The sequence below is a fragment of the Nerophis ophidion genome, linkage group LG11 (assembly GCF_033978795.1).
Source record: "Nerophis ophidion isolate RoL-2023_Sa linkage group LG11, RoL_Noph_v1.0, whole genome shotgun sequence".
NCBI lineage: Eukaryota > Metazoa > Chordata > Actinopteri > Syngnathiformes > Syngnathidae > Nerophis > Nerophis ophidion.
The window spans coordinates 18,431,990-18,452,322 of record NC_084621.1 but is presented as its reverse complement, the minus strand read 5'-3'; the positions used below and the strand labels follow the sequence as shown (position 1 = coordinate 18,452,322).

Genomic DNA, 20,333 nt, shown 5'->3' with positions numbered 1-20,333 from the left:
GTCACTCCAGCAGCACTGAGAGCCTCTCGCTCAGGGCTGGCCCAAGCGTTTCGCATCCAAGGGCCAAAGTGAAAATGTGCAAACGCCGACTTTTGCCGAGTCAGCATCTTTGACTACTTTTTAAACATTGAAAAAGGTCATTTCCTGCAGATTTTCCCCATTCCCAGGCTCTGTTCTGTAACCACACGTCGCTTTCACAATTATTTCATTTAGCTGTGTGGAAATTTACTTTTCATCATTTCTTTGCAGTATATTTGATTAATATTAATTTTTGTAATCAGCCTGACCTAAGCCTTGATAAGAATAATATTTGGGATAAAAATATGCGTTCATATTATGTTTTTCTTTTGACCATTATATATAAATATATATATATATATATATGTGTGTGTATATATATATACATATATATTAGTGTGTGTGTGTATATATATATATATATATATATATATATATATACATATATATATACACACACACACACACACACACACACACACATATATATATATAATTATTATAAATTAGTATATATATAATTATTATAAATTAGTTGAAGTTTTATTTAATTTAGCACTGTGTACATTTAGTTTTCATTATTTTGTAGTTTTTTTAGTTATAATTTTTGTAGTTTATATTTTCAAAATGTTTGTTTTCATAATTTTTTTTTTTGTTAATATTTTAGTTTTTTTTGTTTATCATTTTCATAATTTTTTAGTTTTCATAATTTTCTAGTTTTTTAGTTTACCATTTATAATTTTTTAGTTTTCATAAAAATGTTTTGTTTTTTAGTTATCATTTTTTGTTTTTTAGTTCATCATTTTCATCAATTTTTTAGTTTTCATCATTTTTTGCAGAAAAAAATGACTACATTTTAATTTAATTTTTTCTAAAGAAACATGTACACATATTTATATATATGTAAATATAAACATTCAAACACATAATTATTTATTATTAATTAGTTATTTTATTTTATTTAGCACTGTGTACATTTAGTTTTCATAATTTTTTTTGTTATAATTTTTTTGAGTTTTTTAGTTTACATTTTCAAAATTTTGTCGTTTTCATAATTTTTTAGTTAGCATTTTTTTGTTTTTTACTTTATCATTTTCATAATTTTTTAGTTTTCATCAGTTTTTAGTATTTTTTAAATAATTTTTTGCTTATCATTTTCATTTTTTTTTAGTTTTCATAAATTTTTAAGAAAAAAATGACAACATTTTTATTTAATTGAATTGTTTCTGAAAAAACATATATATGCATATTTATAAATATGTATATATGTACATATTTATATATATGTATATACATATTCATAAATACATATTTATCATTTATTAGTTGAGGTTTTATTTAATTTAGCACTGTGTGAATTTAGTTTACATAATTGTTTGTGTTTTTTTAGTTTTCATCATTTTTGTCATTTTTTAGTTTTAATAATTTTTTTTAAATTTTCATCATTTTTTGCAGTATATTTGATTAGTATAACTTTTGTAATCAGCCTCACCTAAGTCTTGATAAGAATAATATTTGTGATAAAAACATGCGTTTAGATTATGTTTTGCTTTTGACCATTAGCTAAAGACAAATTGTTTTCCAGCACAAAAATTATGACTACATTTTCATTTGATTGACATTTTTGTGAAGAAACTATATATATATATATATATATATATATATATATATATATATATATATATATATATATATATATATATATATACACACATATATATATATATAAATATATATATTTTATATATATAAAAGAATATTCCATATATATATGTGTATGTATATATATATATATATACATATATATATTTATATATGTATACATACATACACATATATATGTAATATTCGTTTTTATTAATTAATCATGCCATTTGACAAGGTTCAAGTCCCATATGTTACGACCAAAAAGGTCTTCTAATGTTAAAAATGTTGTGAGATTATTCGTCTTTGAACAACGAATTATATTAGATTATTTTTATTTACAAAAAATTAAAATTTTACAAGAAACAATTCAACCATTCTAGAATATTAAAGTGAAAAAATGTATGTATTTTTTTTTTTTGTGCAAAAGACGCAATATTTTGAGAAAAAAGTAATTTACAAGAATTGTGTAGAAATATTTTAAGAAAATATTTGAAAAGTGTGTCATTTTACAAGATTTAAGTCAAATATATTATGACCAAAAATGTCTTTTAAATAAAAAAATTATGTGAGAAAAAAGTTGTCATTGTTCAAGAATTATGGCATAATATTTTTAGGACGGAAAGCTATAATTTTACAAGAAACAAATACCACCATTTTAGAAGACGAAAGTCAAATATATTTCTGAAGAATTTAATTTTTTTTTTTTTTTTAGAAAAATGCAATATTTTGAGAAAAAAATAATTTACAAGAATTGTGTAGAAACATTTTATATTCAATTGAATAGACTGCAAAGACAAGATGTTTCATGTTCACACTGACAAACTTTTATTTCTTGCAAATATTAGCTCATTTGGAATTTAATGTCTGCAACATGTTTCAAAAAAGCTGGCAAAAGTGGCAAAAAAGAGTGAGAAAGTTGAGGGATGCTCATCAAAGACTTATTTGGAACATCCCACAGGTGACCAGGCTAACCGGGAACAGGTGAGTGCCATAATTGGCTATAAAAGCAGCTTCCATGAAATGCTCACTCATTCACAAACAAGGACGGGGCGAGGGTCACCACTTTGTCAAGACATGCCTCAGCAAATTGTTTAAGAACAACATTTCTCAAGCAGCTATTGCAAGGAATTTAAGGATTTCACCATCTACGCTCCGTAATATCATCAAAAGGTTGAGAGAATGTGGAGAAATCACTGCACGTAAGCCATGATATTACGCACCTTGGATCCCTCAGGTGGTGCTGCATCAAAAAGCCACATCAGTGTGTAAAGGATATCACCACATGGGCTCAAGAACACTTCAGAAAACCAGTGTCAGTAACTACAGTTGGTCGCTACATCTGTAAGTGCAAGTAAAAACTCTACTATGCAAAGCCACAGCCATTTATCAACAACACCCGGAAACGGAAAAGTGTTCTGTGGTCTGACAAGTCCACATTTCAAATTGTTTTTGGAAACTGGACTGAAGAGGGAAAAAAAACTATCCAGATTTTTCTTGGGTGAAAGAGTAAAATGCAGCATTTGTTTAAGAACAACATTTCTCAAGCAGCTATTGCAAGGAATTTAAGGATTTCACCATCTACGCTCCGTAATATCATCAAAAGGTTGAGAGAATGTGGAGAAATCACTGCACGTAAGCCATGATATTACGCACCTTGGATCCCTCAGGTGGTGCTGCATCAAAAAGCCACATCAGTGTGTAAAGGATATCACCACATGGGCTCAAGAACACTTCAGAAAACCAGTGTCAGTAACTACAGTTGGTCGCTACATCTGTAAGTGCAAGTAAAAACTCTACTATGCAAAGCCACAGCCATTTATCAACAACACCCGGAAACGGAAAAGTGTTCTGTGGTCTGACAAGTCCACATTTCAAATTGTTTTTGGAAACTGGACTGAAGAGGGAAAAAAAACTATCCAGATTTTTCTTGGGTGAAAGAGTAAAATGCAGCATTTGTTTAAGAACAACATTTCTCAAGCAGCTATTGCAAGGAATTTAAGGATTTCACCATCTACGCTACGTAATATCATCAAAAGGTTGAGAGAATGTGGAGAAATCACTACACGTAAGCCATGATATTACGCACCTTGGATCCCTCAGGTGGTGCTGCATCAAAAAGCCACATCAATGTGCAAAGGATATCACCACATGGGCTCAGAAACACTTCAGAAAACCAGTGTCAGTAACTATAGTTGGTCGTTACATCTGTAAGTGCAAGTAAAAACTCTACTATGCAAAGCCACAGCCATTTATCAACAACACCCGGAAACGGAAAAGTGTTCTGTGGTCTGATAAGTCCACATTTCAAATTGTTTTGGGAAACTGGACTGCAGAGGAAAAAAAACATCCGGATTTTTCTTGGGTGAAAGAGTAAAATGCAGCATTGGTTTAAGAACAACATTTCTCAAGCAGCTATTGCAAGGAATTTAGGGATTAACTATCCGTATTTTTCTTGGGTGAAAGAGTAAAATGCAGCATTTTTTTAAGAACAACATTTCTCAAGCAGCTATTGCAAGGAATTTAGGGATTTCACCATCTACGCTCCGTAATATCATCAAAAGGTTGAGAGAATGTGGAGAAATCACTGCACGTAAGCCATGATATTACGCACCTTGGATCCCTCAGGTGGTGCTGCATCAAAAAGCCACAACAGTGTGTAAAGGATATCACCACATGGGCTCAGGAACACTTCAGAAAACTAGTGTCAGTAACTACAGTTGGTCGCTACATCTGTAAGTGCAAGTCAAAACTCTACTATGCAAAGTCAAAGCCATTTATCAACAACACCCGGAAACGGAAAAGTGTTCTATGGTCTGACAAGTCCACATTTCAAATTATTTTTGGAAACTGGACTGAGGAGGAAAAAAACTATCCAGATTTTTCTTGGGTGAAAGAGTAAAATGCAGAATTTGTTTAAGAACAACATTTCTCAAGCAGCTATTGCAAGGAATTTAGGGGTTTCACAATCTATGCTGTGTAATATCATCAAAAGGTTGAGAGAATGTGGAGAAATCACTGCACGTAAGCCATGATATTACGCACCTTGGATCCCTCAGGTGGTGCTGCATCAAAAAGCCACAACAGTGTGTAAAGGATATCACCACATGGACTCAGGAACACTTCAGAAAACTAGTGTCAGTAACTACAGTTGGTCGCTACATCTGTAAGTGCAATTAAAAACTCTACTATGCAAAGCCACAGCCATTTATCAACAACACCCGGAAACGGAAAAGTGTTCTGTGGTCTGACAAGTCCACATTTAAAATTGTTTTTGGAAACTGGACTGAAGAGGAAAAAAAAAATCCGAATTTTTCTAGGGTAAAAGAGTAAAATGCAGCATTTGTGATGGTATGGGGGTGTATTAGTGGCCCTGCTTATTTCAGCCAAGCCAGGTGTTACAACAGCGTGGCTGCATAGTAAAACAGTGTGGGTACTAGACTGGCCTGCCTGTAGTCCACACATAAAAAATGTGTGGTGCAATATGAAGGCTAAAATATCAAGCAAGAATGGGAAAGAATTCCACTTCAAAAATGTGTCTCCTCAGTTCCCAAACCTTTACTGAGTGTTGTTAAAAGGAAAGGCCATGTAACACACTGGCAAAAATGTCTTTTTTGACATGTGTTGCTGTCATTACATTCTAAGTTCATGATTATTTGCAACACATAGCAAAGTTTCTCAGTGTGAACATGAAATATCTTGTCTTTGCAGTCTATTCAATTGAATATAAGTTGACAAAAAAGGTTTGCAAATCAGGTACTTTCACTTTCTCTTTTACCTTCCAGGTCGGCGATGACGGCCTCCTGTTTGTTCTTCAGCTTGTTCAGACTCTTGCTCTTCTCCTCCTCCTCGGTCAGGTGGTCCGTCACCTCGCTCAGACGCTCCTCCAGCTGCTTCTTCTCCTGCTCGGAGGGCGAGAGGGAAAAACGTCTCTGCAGGCGATACGTTTTTTTTCGGGGCCGACACCTATTGTTATCGCTGTACGATTCAGAATCAATTCTCGATGCAAAGTATTAATTGCTATCATGATTGTATCGAAGCCTTTTCTAAACAGGTTAGAAAAGCTCCTTTTGGTTTGGTGGAGCTGTCCTAAAACTTTTTATTCATTAATATCGATTTTTAAAAATAAATAATTATTTAAAAAAAGTATACAAATAAAAATATATATAGAAATTAATAATAATTATATATATATATATATATATATTTGGTAGGTGCGGTTTTATACACCGGTGTGCTTTGTAGTCTGGTAATCTTCCACCAAATGGGGGGGAATAACATGTTATTTTGTTGACTAACAGATACTACACTGCTTCATTTGAAAACAATTAAGGTATGAAATAAACATTTATGTGTAAATACCTCATTTCACAACGTATATAACTGTGGGTAATATATGGAAGTAACTGTTTTTCTTGTAAATTTTATTGGGTGTAGTCTGGAAGGTACGGTTAATTCCACCAAATGGGGGGAAAAAAACATGTTATTTTGTAGACTAAAAGATACTACATTGCGTCATTTGGAAACAATTAAGGTATGAAATAAAAATTTCTGTGTAAATAACTCACTTCACAACGTATATGCCTGTGGCTAATAATATATGGAAACAACTGTTCTTCTTGTAAAATTTTGTGGGTGTGGCTTATATACACCAGTGTGCTTTGTAGTTTGGAACATACAGTAATCTTCCACCAAATGGGGGAAAAAACATGTTATTTTGTAGACTAACAGATACAACACTGCTTCATTTGGAAACAAAGTATGTGAATAAACATTTCTATGTAAATAATTAATTTCACAGCATATATATAACTGCGTCTTATGCTAATATATGGAAATAAATTATTTTCTTGTAAAATTTGGTGGGTACTGTTTTTAACACCAGTGTGCTTTGTAGTCTGGAAAATACGGTAATCTTCCACCAAATGGGGGAATAACATGTTATTATGTAGACTAACAAATACTACACTGCTTTATTTGGAAACAATAAATGTATGAAATAAACATTTCTGTGTAAATAACTCACTTCACAACGTATATAGCGCTGGCTAATAAGATATGGAAAAAATATTTTTGTAAAATTTAGTGGGTGTGGTTTATATACACTGGTGTGCTTTGTAGTCTGGAACATACAGTAATCTTCCACCAAATGTTGGGGAAACATGTTATTTTGTAGACTAACAGATACTACACTGCTTCATTTGGAAACAAAGTATGTGAATAAACATTTCTATGTAAATAATTTCACAACATATAACTGCGTCTTATGCTAATATATGGAAAGAAATGTTTTTCTTGTAAAATTTGGTGGGTACTGTTTTTAATACCAGTGTGCTTTGTAGTCTGGAAAATACGGTAATCCTCCACCAAATGGGGGAATAACATGTTATTATGTAGACTAACAGATACTACACTGCTTTATTTGGAAACAATTAAGGTATGAAATAAACATTTCTGTGTAAATAACTCATTTCACAACGTATATAACTGCGGCTAATATATGGAAAAAAATGTTTTTCTTGTAAAATTTTGTGGGTGTGGGCTTGTACACCAATGCGCTTTGTAGTCTGGAAAGTACGCTAAACTTCCACCAAATGGGAAAAAAAACCCCATGTTATTTTGTAGACTAAAAGATACTACATTGCTTCATTTGGAAACAATTAAGGTATGTAAATAAACATTTCTCTGTGAATAACTAATTTCACACAGTATATAACTGTGGCTAATATATGGAAAAAAAGGTTTTTCTTGTAAAATTTAGTGGGTGTGGTTTACACACCTGTATGCTTTGTAGTCTGGAACATACTGTAATATTCCACCAAATGGGGGGGGAAAAACATGTTATTTTGTAGACTAACAGATACTACACTGCTTCATTTGTAAACAATTAAGGTATGTAAATAAACATATCTGCGTGAATAACTAATTTTATAACTTATACAACTGTGACTTATAGTCGGCTAATATATGGAAATAAATGTTTTTCTTATAAAATTTGGTGGGTACGGTTTTTAATACCAGTGTCTGGAAAATACGGTAATCTCTTTCACCAAATAGGGAGGAAACATGTTATATCGTAGACTAACAGATACTACACTGCTTCATTTGGAAACAATTAAGGTATGTAAATAAACATTCATGTGTAAATAACTCATTTCACAACGTATATAACTGCGACTAATATATGGCAAAAAAATATTTACTTGTAAAAAATTTAGTGGGTGTGGCTTATACACCGGTGTGCTTTGTAGTCTGGAAAATATGGTAATCTTTCACCAAATTGGGGGGGGGTATGCTATATTGTAGACTAACAGATACTACATTGCTTCATTTGGAAACAATTAAGGTATGTAAATAAACATTCATGTGTAAATAACTCATTTCACAACGTATATAACTGCGTCTTATAGTCCGGTGTGGCTAATATATGGAAACAAATGTTTTTTCTTGTAAAATTTAGTGGGTGTGGCTTATACACCGGTGTGCTTTGTAGTCTGGAAAATACCGCAACCTTCCACCAAATGGGGGGAAAACATGTTATTTTTTAGACTAACAGATACTACACCGCTTCATTTGGAAACAATTAAGGTATGTAAATAAACACTTCTGAGTAAATAACTCATTTCACAGCGTATATAACTGCATCTTATAGTCCGGTGTGGCTAATATATGGAAATATGTATTTGTACTTCAAAAACGTAGTGGGTTATAAACCTATAGTCTATATAGTCTGGAAGGGAGTAGCGTAGATGGAAATGCTACCCCAGGGCACTAATAATGGTGTATGTCAGGGGTGTCCAAAGTGTGGCCCGGGGGCCATTTGCGGCCCGCAGCTAATGTTTTACTGGCCTGCAGCACATCATTCTAAAAATACTAAATTATATATATGTATATTTTTTTAAACATTAAAAAGTGCAATAAAAGAGCAAATTGGTGAAATGCAAGGAGAAAAAGTTGCATTGTTGACTCTAATAACAACCTTTTTTAAATAATAATAAAAAATAATAATAATGAAAAAAAAAACAATGTTGCTATAAATTATTGATTGATTTAAGGACAAAAAGGACATGAATACAACAAACATAAAAACATGAAAAATGTCAAAATTTGTAAAAAAAAATTTACATACTAATTATCCTATTGATTGTTATTATAAATATACTAAACCAATTACAATATATATTATCTGAAGCTGATATAATGTTGAATGAAAAATAAAAAATAAAATGGAAAAAAAAGCATGACCTTTTTTTGAGTGGGGCGCTTTTGGATCCTCAAGGATTTTAGCAAAATTTAATAACTGTCCGCTAAAAAAATAAATAAAAATAATGATTTCAAATCAATTTTGCTATGAATTATTGACCTATTTAGGGATCCAATTAACTCACATGAAATATTTCACTTTGAAAATCTTTTTGGGGAAAAATATTGTATATTTTGTACTTTGCCTCAAAAAATCGGGTTTTAAAAAAAAGCTCGTAAGAAGTTAAAAAAAATAATGGAGGTAGAATTAGCGATTCAAGGGTTTTATGAAAAAAATAAACCTTGTTTAAGACTGAAACCCTTCTGGGTCCTTAAGACCTAACTTGAGGGAGCCCCAACAATTAAAAAAAAAAATATTGGTTTGATTTTTCAGCGTGCGGCCCTCAGAGGAAAAAGTTTGGACACCCCTGGTGTAAGTGTACTTTTAAAGGACACCCACCTTGCTGAGGCGATCCCTCTGCTCCACCGTGGTCAGGAGGTCGTTCTCTAGACTCTTGACTTTGGTCTCCAGGGAGACTTTCTCCAGCAGGAGGCGCTGCCTGGCACTCTCCTCCTCTTCCAGCTGCTCCTCCAGGTCCTGGAAGGAGGGAGGGAGGGGTGAGGGTGTAAGACCACATGGCTGGTGCGCCTCCCGCGGGTCACGTGGTGCCAGACCAGAATGTTCTGCTGCATCTTCTTCTTCTCGTTACTCAGCTGCGTTCCTCGCTCCTCCTCCTCCTCCAGCCGACTCTCCATCTCCGTCAGCACGTCCTCCAGCTCCTGTTTGCGGCTGGCCAGCCTGGACCTCATCTCCTCCGCCTCGGCAAACAGCTCCGCCTCCGCCTGCAGCTGGTCGGCCAGCACCGCCTTCTCCTCCATCAGCTGGAACAGGAGCGTTTTTACTGAGGGCCGCTTCCAAATAACATATGTCAGTATAAACGTCGACCATGTGGTCTGTCACGTTATACAATAACCTGGTGGGCCAAATAAAATGATGTGGCATGCCACAATAAAAACACAATAAAATGTTCCGGCGGACCACTTTAAATCATGACAGTCACTCTAAAAGGATGTGTTGGGCCACGATAAAACATTTAGCAAACCACTTTAAATCATGACAGTCACTCTAAAAGGATGTGTTGGGCCACGATAAAACATTTAGCAAACCACTTTAAATCATGACAGTCACTTTAAGAGGATGTGTTGGGCCACGATAAAACATTTAGCAAACCACTTTAAATCATGACAGTCACTTTAAAAGGATGTGTTGGGTCACAATAAAACATTTAGCAAACCACTTTAAATCATGACAGTCACTTTAAAACGATGTGTTGGGCCACGATAAAACATTTAGCAAACCACTTAAAATCATGACAGTCACTTTAAAAGGATGTGTTGGGCCACGATAAAACATTTAGCAAACCACTTTAAATCATGACAGTCACTTTAAAAGGATGTGTTGGGCCACAATAAAACATTTAGCAAACCACTTTAAATCATGACAGTCACTTTAAAAGGATGTGTTGGGCCACGATAAAACATTTAGCAAACCACATTAAATCATGACAGTCACTTTAAGAGGATGTGTTGGGCCACGATAAAACATTTTGCAAACCACTTTAAATCATGACAGTCACTTTAAAAGGATGTGTTGGGTCACAATAAAACATTTAGCAAACCACTTTAAATCATGACAGTCACTTTAAAAGGATGTGTTGGGCCACGATAAAACATTTAGCAAACCACTTTAAATCATGTCAGTCACTTTAAAACGATGTGTTGGGCCACGATAACACATTTTGCAAACCACTTTAAATCATGACAGTCACTTTAAAAGGATGTGTTGGGCCACGATAAAACATTTAGCAAACCACTTTAAATCATGACAGTCACTTTAAAAGGATGTGTTGGGCCACAATAAAACATTTAGCAAACCACTTTAAATCATGACAGTCACTTTAAAAGGATGTGTTGGGCCACGATAAAACATTTAGCAAACCACTTTAAATCATGTCAGTCACTTTAAAACGATGTGTTGGGCCACAATAAAACATTTAGCAAACCACTTTAAATCATGTCAGTCACTTTAAAACGATGTGTTGGGCCACGATAAAACATTTAGCAAACCATTTTAAATCATGTCAGTCACTTTAAAACGATGTGTTGGGCCACGATAAAACATTTAGCAAACCACATTAAATCATGACAGTCACTTTAAGAGGATGTGTTGGGCCACGATAAAACATTTTGCAAACCACTTTAAATCATGACAGTCACTTTAAAAGGATGTGTTGGGCCACGATAAAACATTTAGCAAACCACTTTAAATCATGTCAGTCACTTTAAAACGATGTGTTGGGCCACGATAAAACATTTAGCAAACCACATTAAATCATGACAGTCACTTTAAGAGGATGTGTTGGGCCACGATAAAACATTTTGCAAACCACTTTAAATCATGACAGTCACTTTAAAAGGATGTGTTGGGTCACAATAAAACATTTAGCAAACCAATTTAAATCATGACAGTCACTTTAAAACGATGTGTTGGGCCACGATAAAACATTTAGAAAACCACTTAAAATCATGACAGTCACTTTAAAAGGATGTGTTGGGCCACAATAAAACATTTAGCAAACCACTTTAAATCATGACAGTCACTTTAAAAGGATGTGTTGGGCCACAATAAAACATTTAGCAAACCACTTTAAATCATGACAGTCATTTTAAAAGGATGTGTTGGGCCACAATAAAACATTTAGCAAACCACTTAAAATGATGTTGCAGACAACGTTAGAATTATGTGGCCAAATTAAAAATCATGCGGCAGGCCACATTTAAACGATGTAAAAAGTTACATTAAATGATCCGGTGGCCACATAAAATGACGTGGTAGGCCAAGGTAAAAAGAAGTCGCTGACCACTTAAATTATATGTTGGACTAAACAAAATGATGTGGCTGGCCATTTATAAACATGTGGCAGGCCACATTAACGATGTGTTGGATGACATTAGAATAATGAGGTGGGTCACTTTAAAATGAAGTGGTGGACCACTAAAATATGTCTGACCACAATGAAAATTAAGTAGCAGGCCACCCATGGCGAGGCACATTAAAATATCGTAGTAGGCCAAGGTAAAAAGAAATGGCTGACCACATAAATTATATGGCGGACTATACAAAATGAAGTGGCTGGCCATTTAAATTATATGGCGGACCAGATAGAAGGAGTGTGGCAGGCCAGATTAACGATGTGTTGGACGACATTAGAATAATGTAGCGGGCCACAATAAAATTATATGGCTGACCACAATTAAATGAAGTGGTTTAAGTGGTAGGCCACAATAAAATATGGCTGATGACCACGTAAAAGGATATGGCAGGCCACCATAAATGTTATGGCCGACCACGATAAAATTAAGTGACTGATGACCACATAAAATGAGGTGGCTGGCCAATTATAAACATGTGGCTGGCCATGTAAATGATATGGCGGACCGGATAAAAAGATGTGGCGGGCCACTTTAACGATCTGTTGGACGACATTAGAATAATGTGGCGGGCCACGATAAAATGTCATGGCTGACCACAATTAAACGAATTGGCGGGCCAAAATAAAATGACATGGCTGACCACGATAAAATGAAGTGGTGGGCCACAAAAACATGGCTGAGCACTATAAAAATTATGTGGCAGGCCACGATAAAATATGGCTGATGACCACGTAAAAGGACATGTTATGCCCGACCACAATAAAATGAAGTGACTGATGACCACGTAAAATTATGTGGCTGGCCACATATAAACAAGTGGCTGGCCGCATAAATGATATGGCGGATCAGATAGAAGGATGTGGCGGGCCTCATTAACGATGTGTTGGGCGACATTAGAATAATGTGGCAGGCAAGGATAAAATGTCATGGCTGACCACAATTAAACGAAGTGGCGGGCCAGGATTAAATGATATGGCTGACCACGATAAAATTAAGTAGTGGGCCACAAAAACATGGCTGAGCACTATAAAAATGATGTGGCAGGCCACTATAAAATATGGGTGATGACCAGGTAAAATGATATGGCGGGCCACAATAAATGTTATGGCCGACCACAATAAAATTAAGTGACTGATGACCACATAAAATGATGTGGCTCGCCACTTCTAAACATGTGGCTGGCCACGTAAATGATATGGTGGACCAGATAGAAAGATGTGGCGGGCCACATTAACGATATGTAGGATGACATTAAAATAATGTGGCAGGTCACTTTAAAATGATGTGGCGGGCCAAAATAAAAATGGATGATGACCACGTAAAAGGACATGGCGGGCAACTATAAAATTAAGTGACTGATGACCACGTAAAATGATGTGGCTGGCCACTTATAAACATGTGGCTGGCCACGTAAATGATATGGCGGACGAGATAGAAGGACGTGGCGGGCCACTTTAACGATGTGTTGGAAAACATTAGAATAATGTGGCGGTCCACTACAAAATGACCTGGCAGGCCACAATAAAATATGGCTGATGACCACGTAAAAGGACATGGCGGGCCACAATAAAATGAAGTGACTGATGACCACGTAAAATGATGTGGCTGGCCAGGTAAATGATATGGTGGACCAGATAGAAGGACGTGGCGGGCCACATTAACGATGTGTTGGACGACAATAGAATAATGTGGCAGGCCACTTTAAAATGATGTGGCAGGACACAATAATATGGCTGACCACAATAAAAATGACGTGGCAGGCCACAAAAAAAATATGGGTGATGACCACGTAAAAGGACATGGTGAGCCACAATAAAATTATTGACTGATGACCACGTAAAATGATGTGGCTGGCCACGTAATAGATATGGCGGACCAGATAGAAGGATGTGGCGGGCCACATTACAGATGTGTTGGACGACATTAGAATAATGTGGCGGGACACTTTAAAATGATGTGGCGGGACACTTTAAAATTATATGACTGACCAGAATAAAAATGAACTAGCGGGCCACAATAAAATATGGCTGATGACCACGTAGAACAACATGGCGGGCCACAATAAATGTGATGGCCGACCACAATAAAATGAAGTGACTGATGACCACGTAAAATGACGTGGCGGGCCACAATAAAATGATGTGGCAGACCAAATGTGGCCCGTGAGTTTGCCAGCTGTGAGCTGGAAGGTGAGGAGGAGGTGTCCATGAGGAGGAGGAAGGTGAGGAGGAGGAAGAGGAGGTGTCCATGAGGAGGAGGAAGTGGAGGTGTCCATGAGGAGCAAGAAAGTGAGGAGAAAGGTAAGGAGGAGGAAGAGGAGCTGTCCATGAGGAGGAAGGTGAGGAGGAGGAGGAGTCCATGAGGAGGAGGAAGTGGAAGTGTGTCCATGAGGAGCAAGAAGGTGAGGAGGAGGAAGAGGAGGTGTCCATGAGGAGGAGGAAGGTGAGGAGGAAGAAGGTGAGGTGTCCATGAGGAGCCAGACCCTGAGGAGGAGGAAGGTGAAGATGAAAAAGATGAGGAGGTGTCCATGAGCAGCAAGAAGGTGAGGAGGAGGAGGAAGGTGAGGAGGAGGATGGTGAGGAGGAGGAAGAAGGTGAGGTGTCCATGAGGAGCAAGAAGGTGAGGAGGAAGGTGAGGAAGAGGAGGAAAGTGAGGAAGAAGAAGGTGAGGAGCAAAAAGGCGAGGAGGAGAAAGGTGAGGAGTCCATGAGGAGCAAAGTGAGGAGGACGAGGAAGGTGAGGAGGAAGAAGGTGAGGTGTCCATGAGGAGCAAGAAGGTGAGGAGGAGCAAGAAGGTGAGGAGGAAGGTGAGGAGGAGGAAGGTGAGGAGAAGGAAGGTGAGGAGGAGAAGCAATAAGGTGAGGAGGAAGAAGGTGAGGTGTCCATGAGGAGCAAGAAGGTGAGGAGGAGGAAGAAGGTGAGGAGGAGGAGGAGGAAGGTGAGGAGGAGGAGCAAGGAGGAGGAGGAGGAAGGTGAGGAGGAGGAGCAAGAAGGTGAGGAGCAAGAAGGTGAGGAGCAAGAAGGTGAGGAGGAGGAGGAAGGTCAGGAGGAGGAGGAGCAAGAAGGTGAGGAGGAAGAAGGTGAGGAGCAAGAAGGTGAGGAGCAAGAAGGTGAGGAGGAGGAGGAAGGTCAGGAGGAGGAGGAGCAAGAAGGTGAGGAGGAAGAAGGTGAGGAGCAAGAAGGTGATGAGCAAGAAGGTGAGGAGGAGGAGGTAGAAGGTGAGGAGGAGGAGCAAGAAGGTGAGGAGGAGCAAGAAGGTGAGGAGGAGCAAGAAGGTGAGGAGGAGCAAGAAGGTGAGGAGGAGCAAGAAGGTGAGGAGGAGCAAGAAGGTGAGGAGGAGCAAGAAGGTGAGGAGCAAGAAGGTGAGGAGGAGGAGGAAGGTGAGGAGGAGGAGGTAGAAGGTGAGGAGGAGGAGCAAGAAGGTGAGGAGGAGCAAGAATGTGAGGAGGAGGAGGTAGTTGAGGAGGAGGAGGAAGGTGAGGAGCTGACCTGCACGTGTTTCTTGTCCAGGTCGATGAAGTCCTGCTCCACCCGGGTCAGTTTGTCCTTGGCCTTCAGGAGCTCAGACTCTCTCACCTGGATCTCCTCATCCTGACGAGTCACCTGCAGGAGTGGCTTCACCTGCCGAGAGACCACACCCCCACCATCACTACACTCTACTCTCTCTCTCTGTATATATATATATATATATATATATATATATATATATACACACACAACTACTACACTACTGTGTACCAGAAATATTGAGTACTGTGTGCCGGAAATACTACACTAGTGTGTACCGGCTATATTACAGTACTGTGTGCAATAAACAAATATTATAGTACTGTGTGTAATAAACAAATATTATGGTACTATCTCTAATAAACAAATATTATAGTACTGTGTGAAATATAAATATTAAGAAGAGACACTTTAGGATGTGTTTGCTCACTGTATGCAGGTTTGAAATATACTTCCTGTTTTAATGCCTTGAACCAAAAGTAGAACCATCCATAACGTTTCTACTCATATGAATTCTTCATCCATCACTCCTCGCAATTTTGTGAGTTTTCCAATTGAACTAAATATACAATACAATATAATATAATTTACAATATAACTAAATATAATATAATTTACAATATAACTAAATGTAAAATATAATATAATTTACAATATAACAAAATATACAATATAATATAATTTACAATATAACAAAATATACAATATAATATAATTTACAATATACCTATAATACAAAATACAATTTACAATATAACAAAATATACAATAAAATATAGTTTTCAATATAACTAAATATACAAGATAATATTATATAATTTACAATATAATTTACAATATAACTACAACTATTCTGACTTACTAAAGTGTCCCATGTGTGGTGTCTATAGGAGTGTTTCCATACATATTGTCATGGAACCAAGCTAGCGTCGTTAGCATGAGCATTTTAACGATTGGTTCCTGGTCAATCCTTTGAGACCCCCGAGGTAGCGCCGTGTAGTACCTTAGTGAAGAGTCCTTTGAGACCCCCGAGGTAGCGCCGTGTAGTACCTTAGTGAAGAGTCCTTTGGGACCCCCGAGGTCGTACCTTAGTGAAGAGCCTCCACCACTGCCAGTTCCTGAGTTTGAGGTAGGCGGCACAGTTCCTCTGCATCACCCTCAGAGCTCCCAGCTGCTGCTGCTTCTTCATGAAGGCCCTGAGGAGCACACCTCGCACACGTCAGCACACGTACACTTCCTGCTCGCACACGTCAGCACACGTACACTTCCTGCTCGCACACGTGCGATACTAGCAGTCCTACAGCGTGTTTACTTGTGTGTGATATCATGTGTGATATAAGCAGTCCTAATACGTGTTTACTTGTGTGATATCATGCGCGATACAAGTGGTCACGCAGTGTTTACTTCTGTGTGATATCATGTGTGATACAATCAGTTGTACAGCGTGTTTACTTGTGTGATATCATGTGCGATATAAGTGGTCCTACAGTGTTTACTTATGTGTGATACAAGCAGTCTTACAGTGTGTTTACTTGTGTGTGATATCATGTGTGAAACAAGCAGTCCTACAGCATATTTACTTGTGTGTGATATCATGCACGATACAAGCAGTCCTGCAGCGTGTTTACTGGTGTTTGATATCATGTGCGATACAAGCAGTCCTGCAGCGTGTTTACTGGTGTTTGATATCACGTGCGATACGAGCAGTGTATTTGCTGGTGTTTGATATCATGTGCGATACAAGCAATCCTGCAGCTCGTTTGTGTGTGATCAGAATCAGAAATCATGTGTGATAGGAGCGGACCCGCAGCGTGTTTACTTGTGTGTGATATCGTGTGCGATACAATCAGTCCTGCAACGTGTTTACTAGTGTGTGATAACATGTGCGATACAAGTAGTCCTCCAGATTGTTTACTTGTGTGTGATATCATGTGCGATACAAGCAGTCCTGCAGCGTGTTTACTTGCGTGTGACATGTGCGATACAAGCAGTCCTACAATGTGTTTACTTGCGTGTGATATCATGTGCGATACAAGCAGTCCTGCAGCGTGTTTACTGGTGTGTGACATCATGTGCGATACAAACAGTCCTGCAGCGTGTTTACTTGCGTGTGACATGTGCGATACAAGCAGTCCTGCAGCGTGTTTACTTGTGTGTGATATCATGTGCGATACAAGCAGTCCTGCAGCGTGTTTACTTGTGTGTGATATCATGTGCTACACAAGCAGTCCTACAGCGTGTTTACTTGTGTGATATCACGCGCGATACAAGTGGTCCCGCAGTGTTTACTTGTGTGTGATATCATGTGCGATACAAGGGGTCCCGCAGTGTTTACTTCTGTGTGATATCATGTGCGATATAAGTGGTCCCGCAGTGTTTACTTCTGTGTGATATCATGTGTGATACAAGCAGTCGTACAGCGTGTTTACTTGGGTGATATCATGCGCGATACGAGTGGTCCCGAAATGTTTACTGGTGTGTGATATCATGCGCGATACAAGCAGACCTGCAGCGTGTTTACTGGTGTGTGATATCATGTGGGATACAAGCAGTCCTGCAGCGTGTTTACTGGTGTTTGATATCATGTGCGATACAAGCAGTCCTGCAGCGTGTTTACTGGTGTTTGATATCACGTGCGATACGAGCAGTGTATTTGCTGGTGTGTGATATCATGTGCGATACAAGCAATCCTGCAGCTCGTTTGTGTGTGATCAGAATCAGAAATCATGTGTGATAGGAGCGGACCCGCAGCGTGTTTACTTGTGTGTGATATCGTGTGCGATACAATCAGTCCTGCAACGTGTTTACTAGTGTGTGATAACATGTGCGATACAAGTAGTCCTCCAGATTGTTTACTTGTGTGTGATATCATGTGCGATACAAGCAGTCCTGCAGCGTGTTTACTTGCGTGTGACATGTGCGATACAAGCAGTCCTACAATGTGTTTACTTGCGTGTGATATCATGTGCGATACAAGCAGTCCTGCAGCGTGTTTACTGGTGTGTGATATCATGTGTGATACAAACAGTCCTGCAGCGTGTTTACCTGTGTGTGACATCATGTGCGATACAAACAGTCCTGCAGCGTGTTTACTTGCGTGTGACATGTGCGATACAAGCAGTCCTGCAGCGTGTTTACTTGTGTGTGATATCATGTGCGATACAAGCAGTCCTGCAGCGTGTTTAGTTGTGTGTGATATCATGTGCTACACTAGCAGTCCTACAGCGTGTTTACTTGTGTGATATCATGCGCGATACAAGTGGTCCCGCAGTGTTTACTTGTGTGTGATATCATGTGCGATACAAGGGGTCCCGCAGTGTTTACTTCTGTGTGATATCATGTGCGATATAAGTGGTCCCGCAGTGTTTACTTCTGTGTGATATCATGTGTGATACAAGCAGTCGTACAGCGTGTTTACTTGGGTGATATCATGCGCGATACGAGTGGTCCCGAAATGTTTACTGGTGTGTGATATCATGCGCGATACGAGCAGTGTATTTGCTGGTGTGTGATATCATGTGCGATACAAGCAATCCTGCAGCTCGTTTGTGTGTGATCAGAATCAGAAATCATGTGTGATAGGAGCGGACCCGCAGCGTGTTTACTTGTGTGAGATATCGTGTGCGATACAATCAGTCCTGCAACGTGTTTACTAGTGTGTGATAACATGTGCGATACAAGTAGTCCTCCAGATTGTTTACTTGTGTGTGATATCATGTGCGATACAAGCAGTCCTGCAGCGTGTTTACTTGCGTGTGACATGTGCGATACAAGCAGTCCTACAATGTGTTTACTTGCGTGTGATATCATGTGCGATACAAGCAGTCCTGCAGCGTGTTTACTGGTGTGTGATATCATGTGTGATACAAACAGTCCTGCAGCGTGTTTACCTGTGTGTGACATCATGTGCGATACAAACAGTCCTGCAGCGTGTTTACTTGCGTGTGACATGTGCGATACAAGCAGTCCTGCAGCGTGTTTACTTGTGTGTGATATCATGTGCGATACAAGCAGTCCTGCAGCGTGTTTACTTGTGTGTGATATCATGTGCTACACAAGCAGTCCTACAGCGTGTTTACTTGTGTGATATCATGCGCGATACAAGTGGTCCCGCAGTGTTTACTTGTGTGTGATATCATGTGCGATACAAAGGGTCCCGCAGTGTTTACTTCTGTGTGATATCATGTGCGATATAAGTGGTCCCGCAGTGTTTACTTCTGTGTGATACAAGCAGTCGTACAGCGTGTTTACTTGGGTGATATCATGCGCGATACGAGTGGTCCCGAAATGTTTACTGGTGTGTGATATCATGCGCGATACAAGCAGACCTGCAGCGTGTTTACTGGTGTGTGATATCATGTGCGATACAAGCAGTCCTCCAGAGTGTTTACTGGTGTTTGATATCATGTGGGATACAAGCAGTCCTGCAGCGTGTTTACTGGTGTGTGACATCATGTGTGATACAAGCAGTCCTGCAGCGTGTTTATTTGTGTGTGATATCATGTGCTACACAAGCAGTCCTACAGCGTGTTTACTTGTGTGTGATATCATGCGCGATACAAGCGGTCCCGCAGTGTTTACTTGTGTGTGATATCATGCGCGATACAAGTGGTCCCGCAGTGTTTACTTGTGTGATATCATGTGCGATACAAGTGGTCCGGCAGTGTTTACTTCTGTGTGATATCATGTGTGATACAAGCAGTCTTATATCATGTGCGATACGAGCAGTCCAACAGCGTGTTTACTGGTGTGTGATATCATGTGTGATACAAGCAGTCCTGCAGCGTGTTTACTGGTGTGTGATATCATGTGTGATACAAGCAGTCCTGCAACGTGTTTACTGGTGTGTGATATCATGTGCGGCACAATCAGTCCTGCAACGTGTTTACTGGTGTGTGATATCATGTGTGATACAAGCAGTCCTGCAAC

The 20,333-nt window shown here is 38.4% G+C and overlaps 1 protein-coding gene across 4 annotated transcripts in view; it reads right to left on the bottom strand.

The window, feature by feature from the left end:
- Positions 1-20,333, bottom strand: part of myh14 (myosin, heavy chain 14, non-muscle) — a 145,342-nt gene that overhangs the window by 37,269 nt on the left and 87,740 nt on the right. For all 4 annotated transcript variants that reach the window (XM_061915238.1, XM_061915237.1, XM_061915239.1 and 1 more), the window contains exons 21-25: positions 16,492-16,600; positions 15,387-15,518; positions 9,580-9,786; positions 9,365-9,502; positions 5,441-5,564 (exon numbers count right to left, since the gene is read on the bottom strand). In XM_061915238.1, the coding sequence (XP_061771222.1) occupies positions 5,441-5,564; positions 9,365-9,502; positions 9,580-9,786; positions 15,387-15,518; positions 16,492-16,600 (710 nt within the window). The remainder of the gene's footprint in view (positions 1-5,440; positions 5,565-9,364; positions 9,503-9,579; positions 9,787-15,386; positions 15,519-16,491; positions 16,601-20,333) is intronic.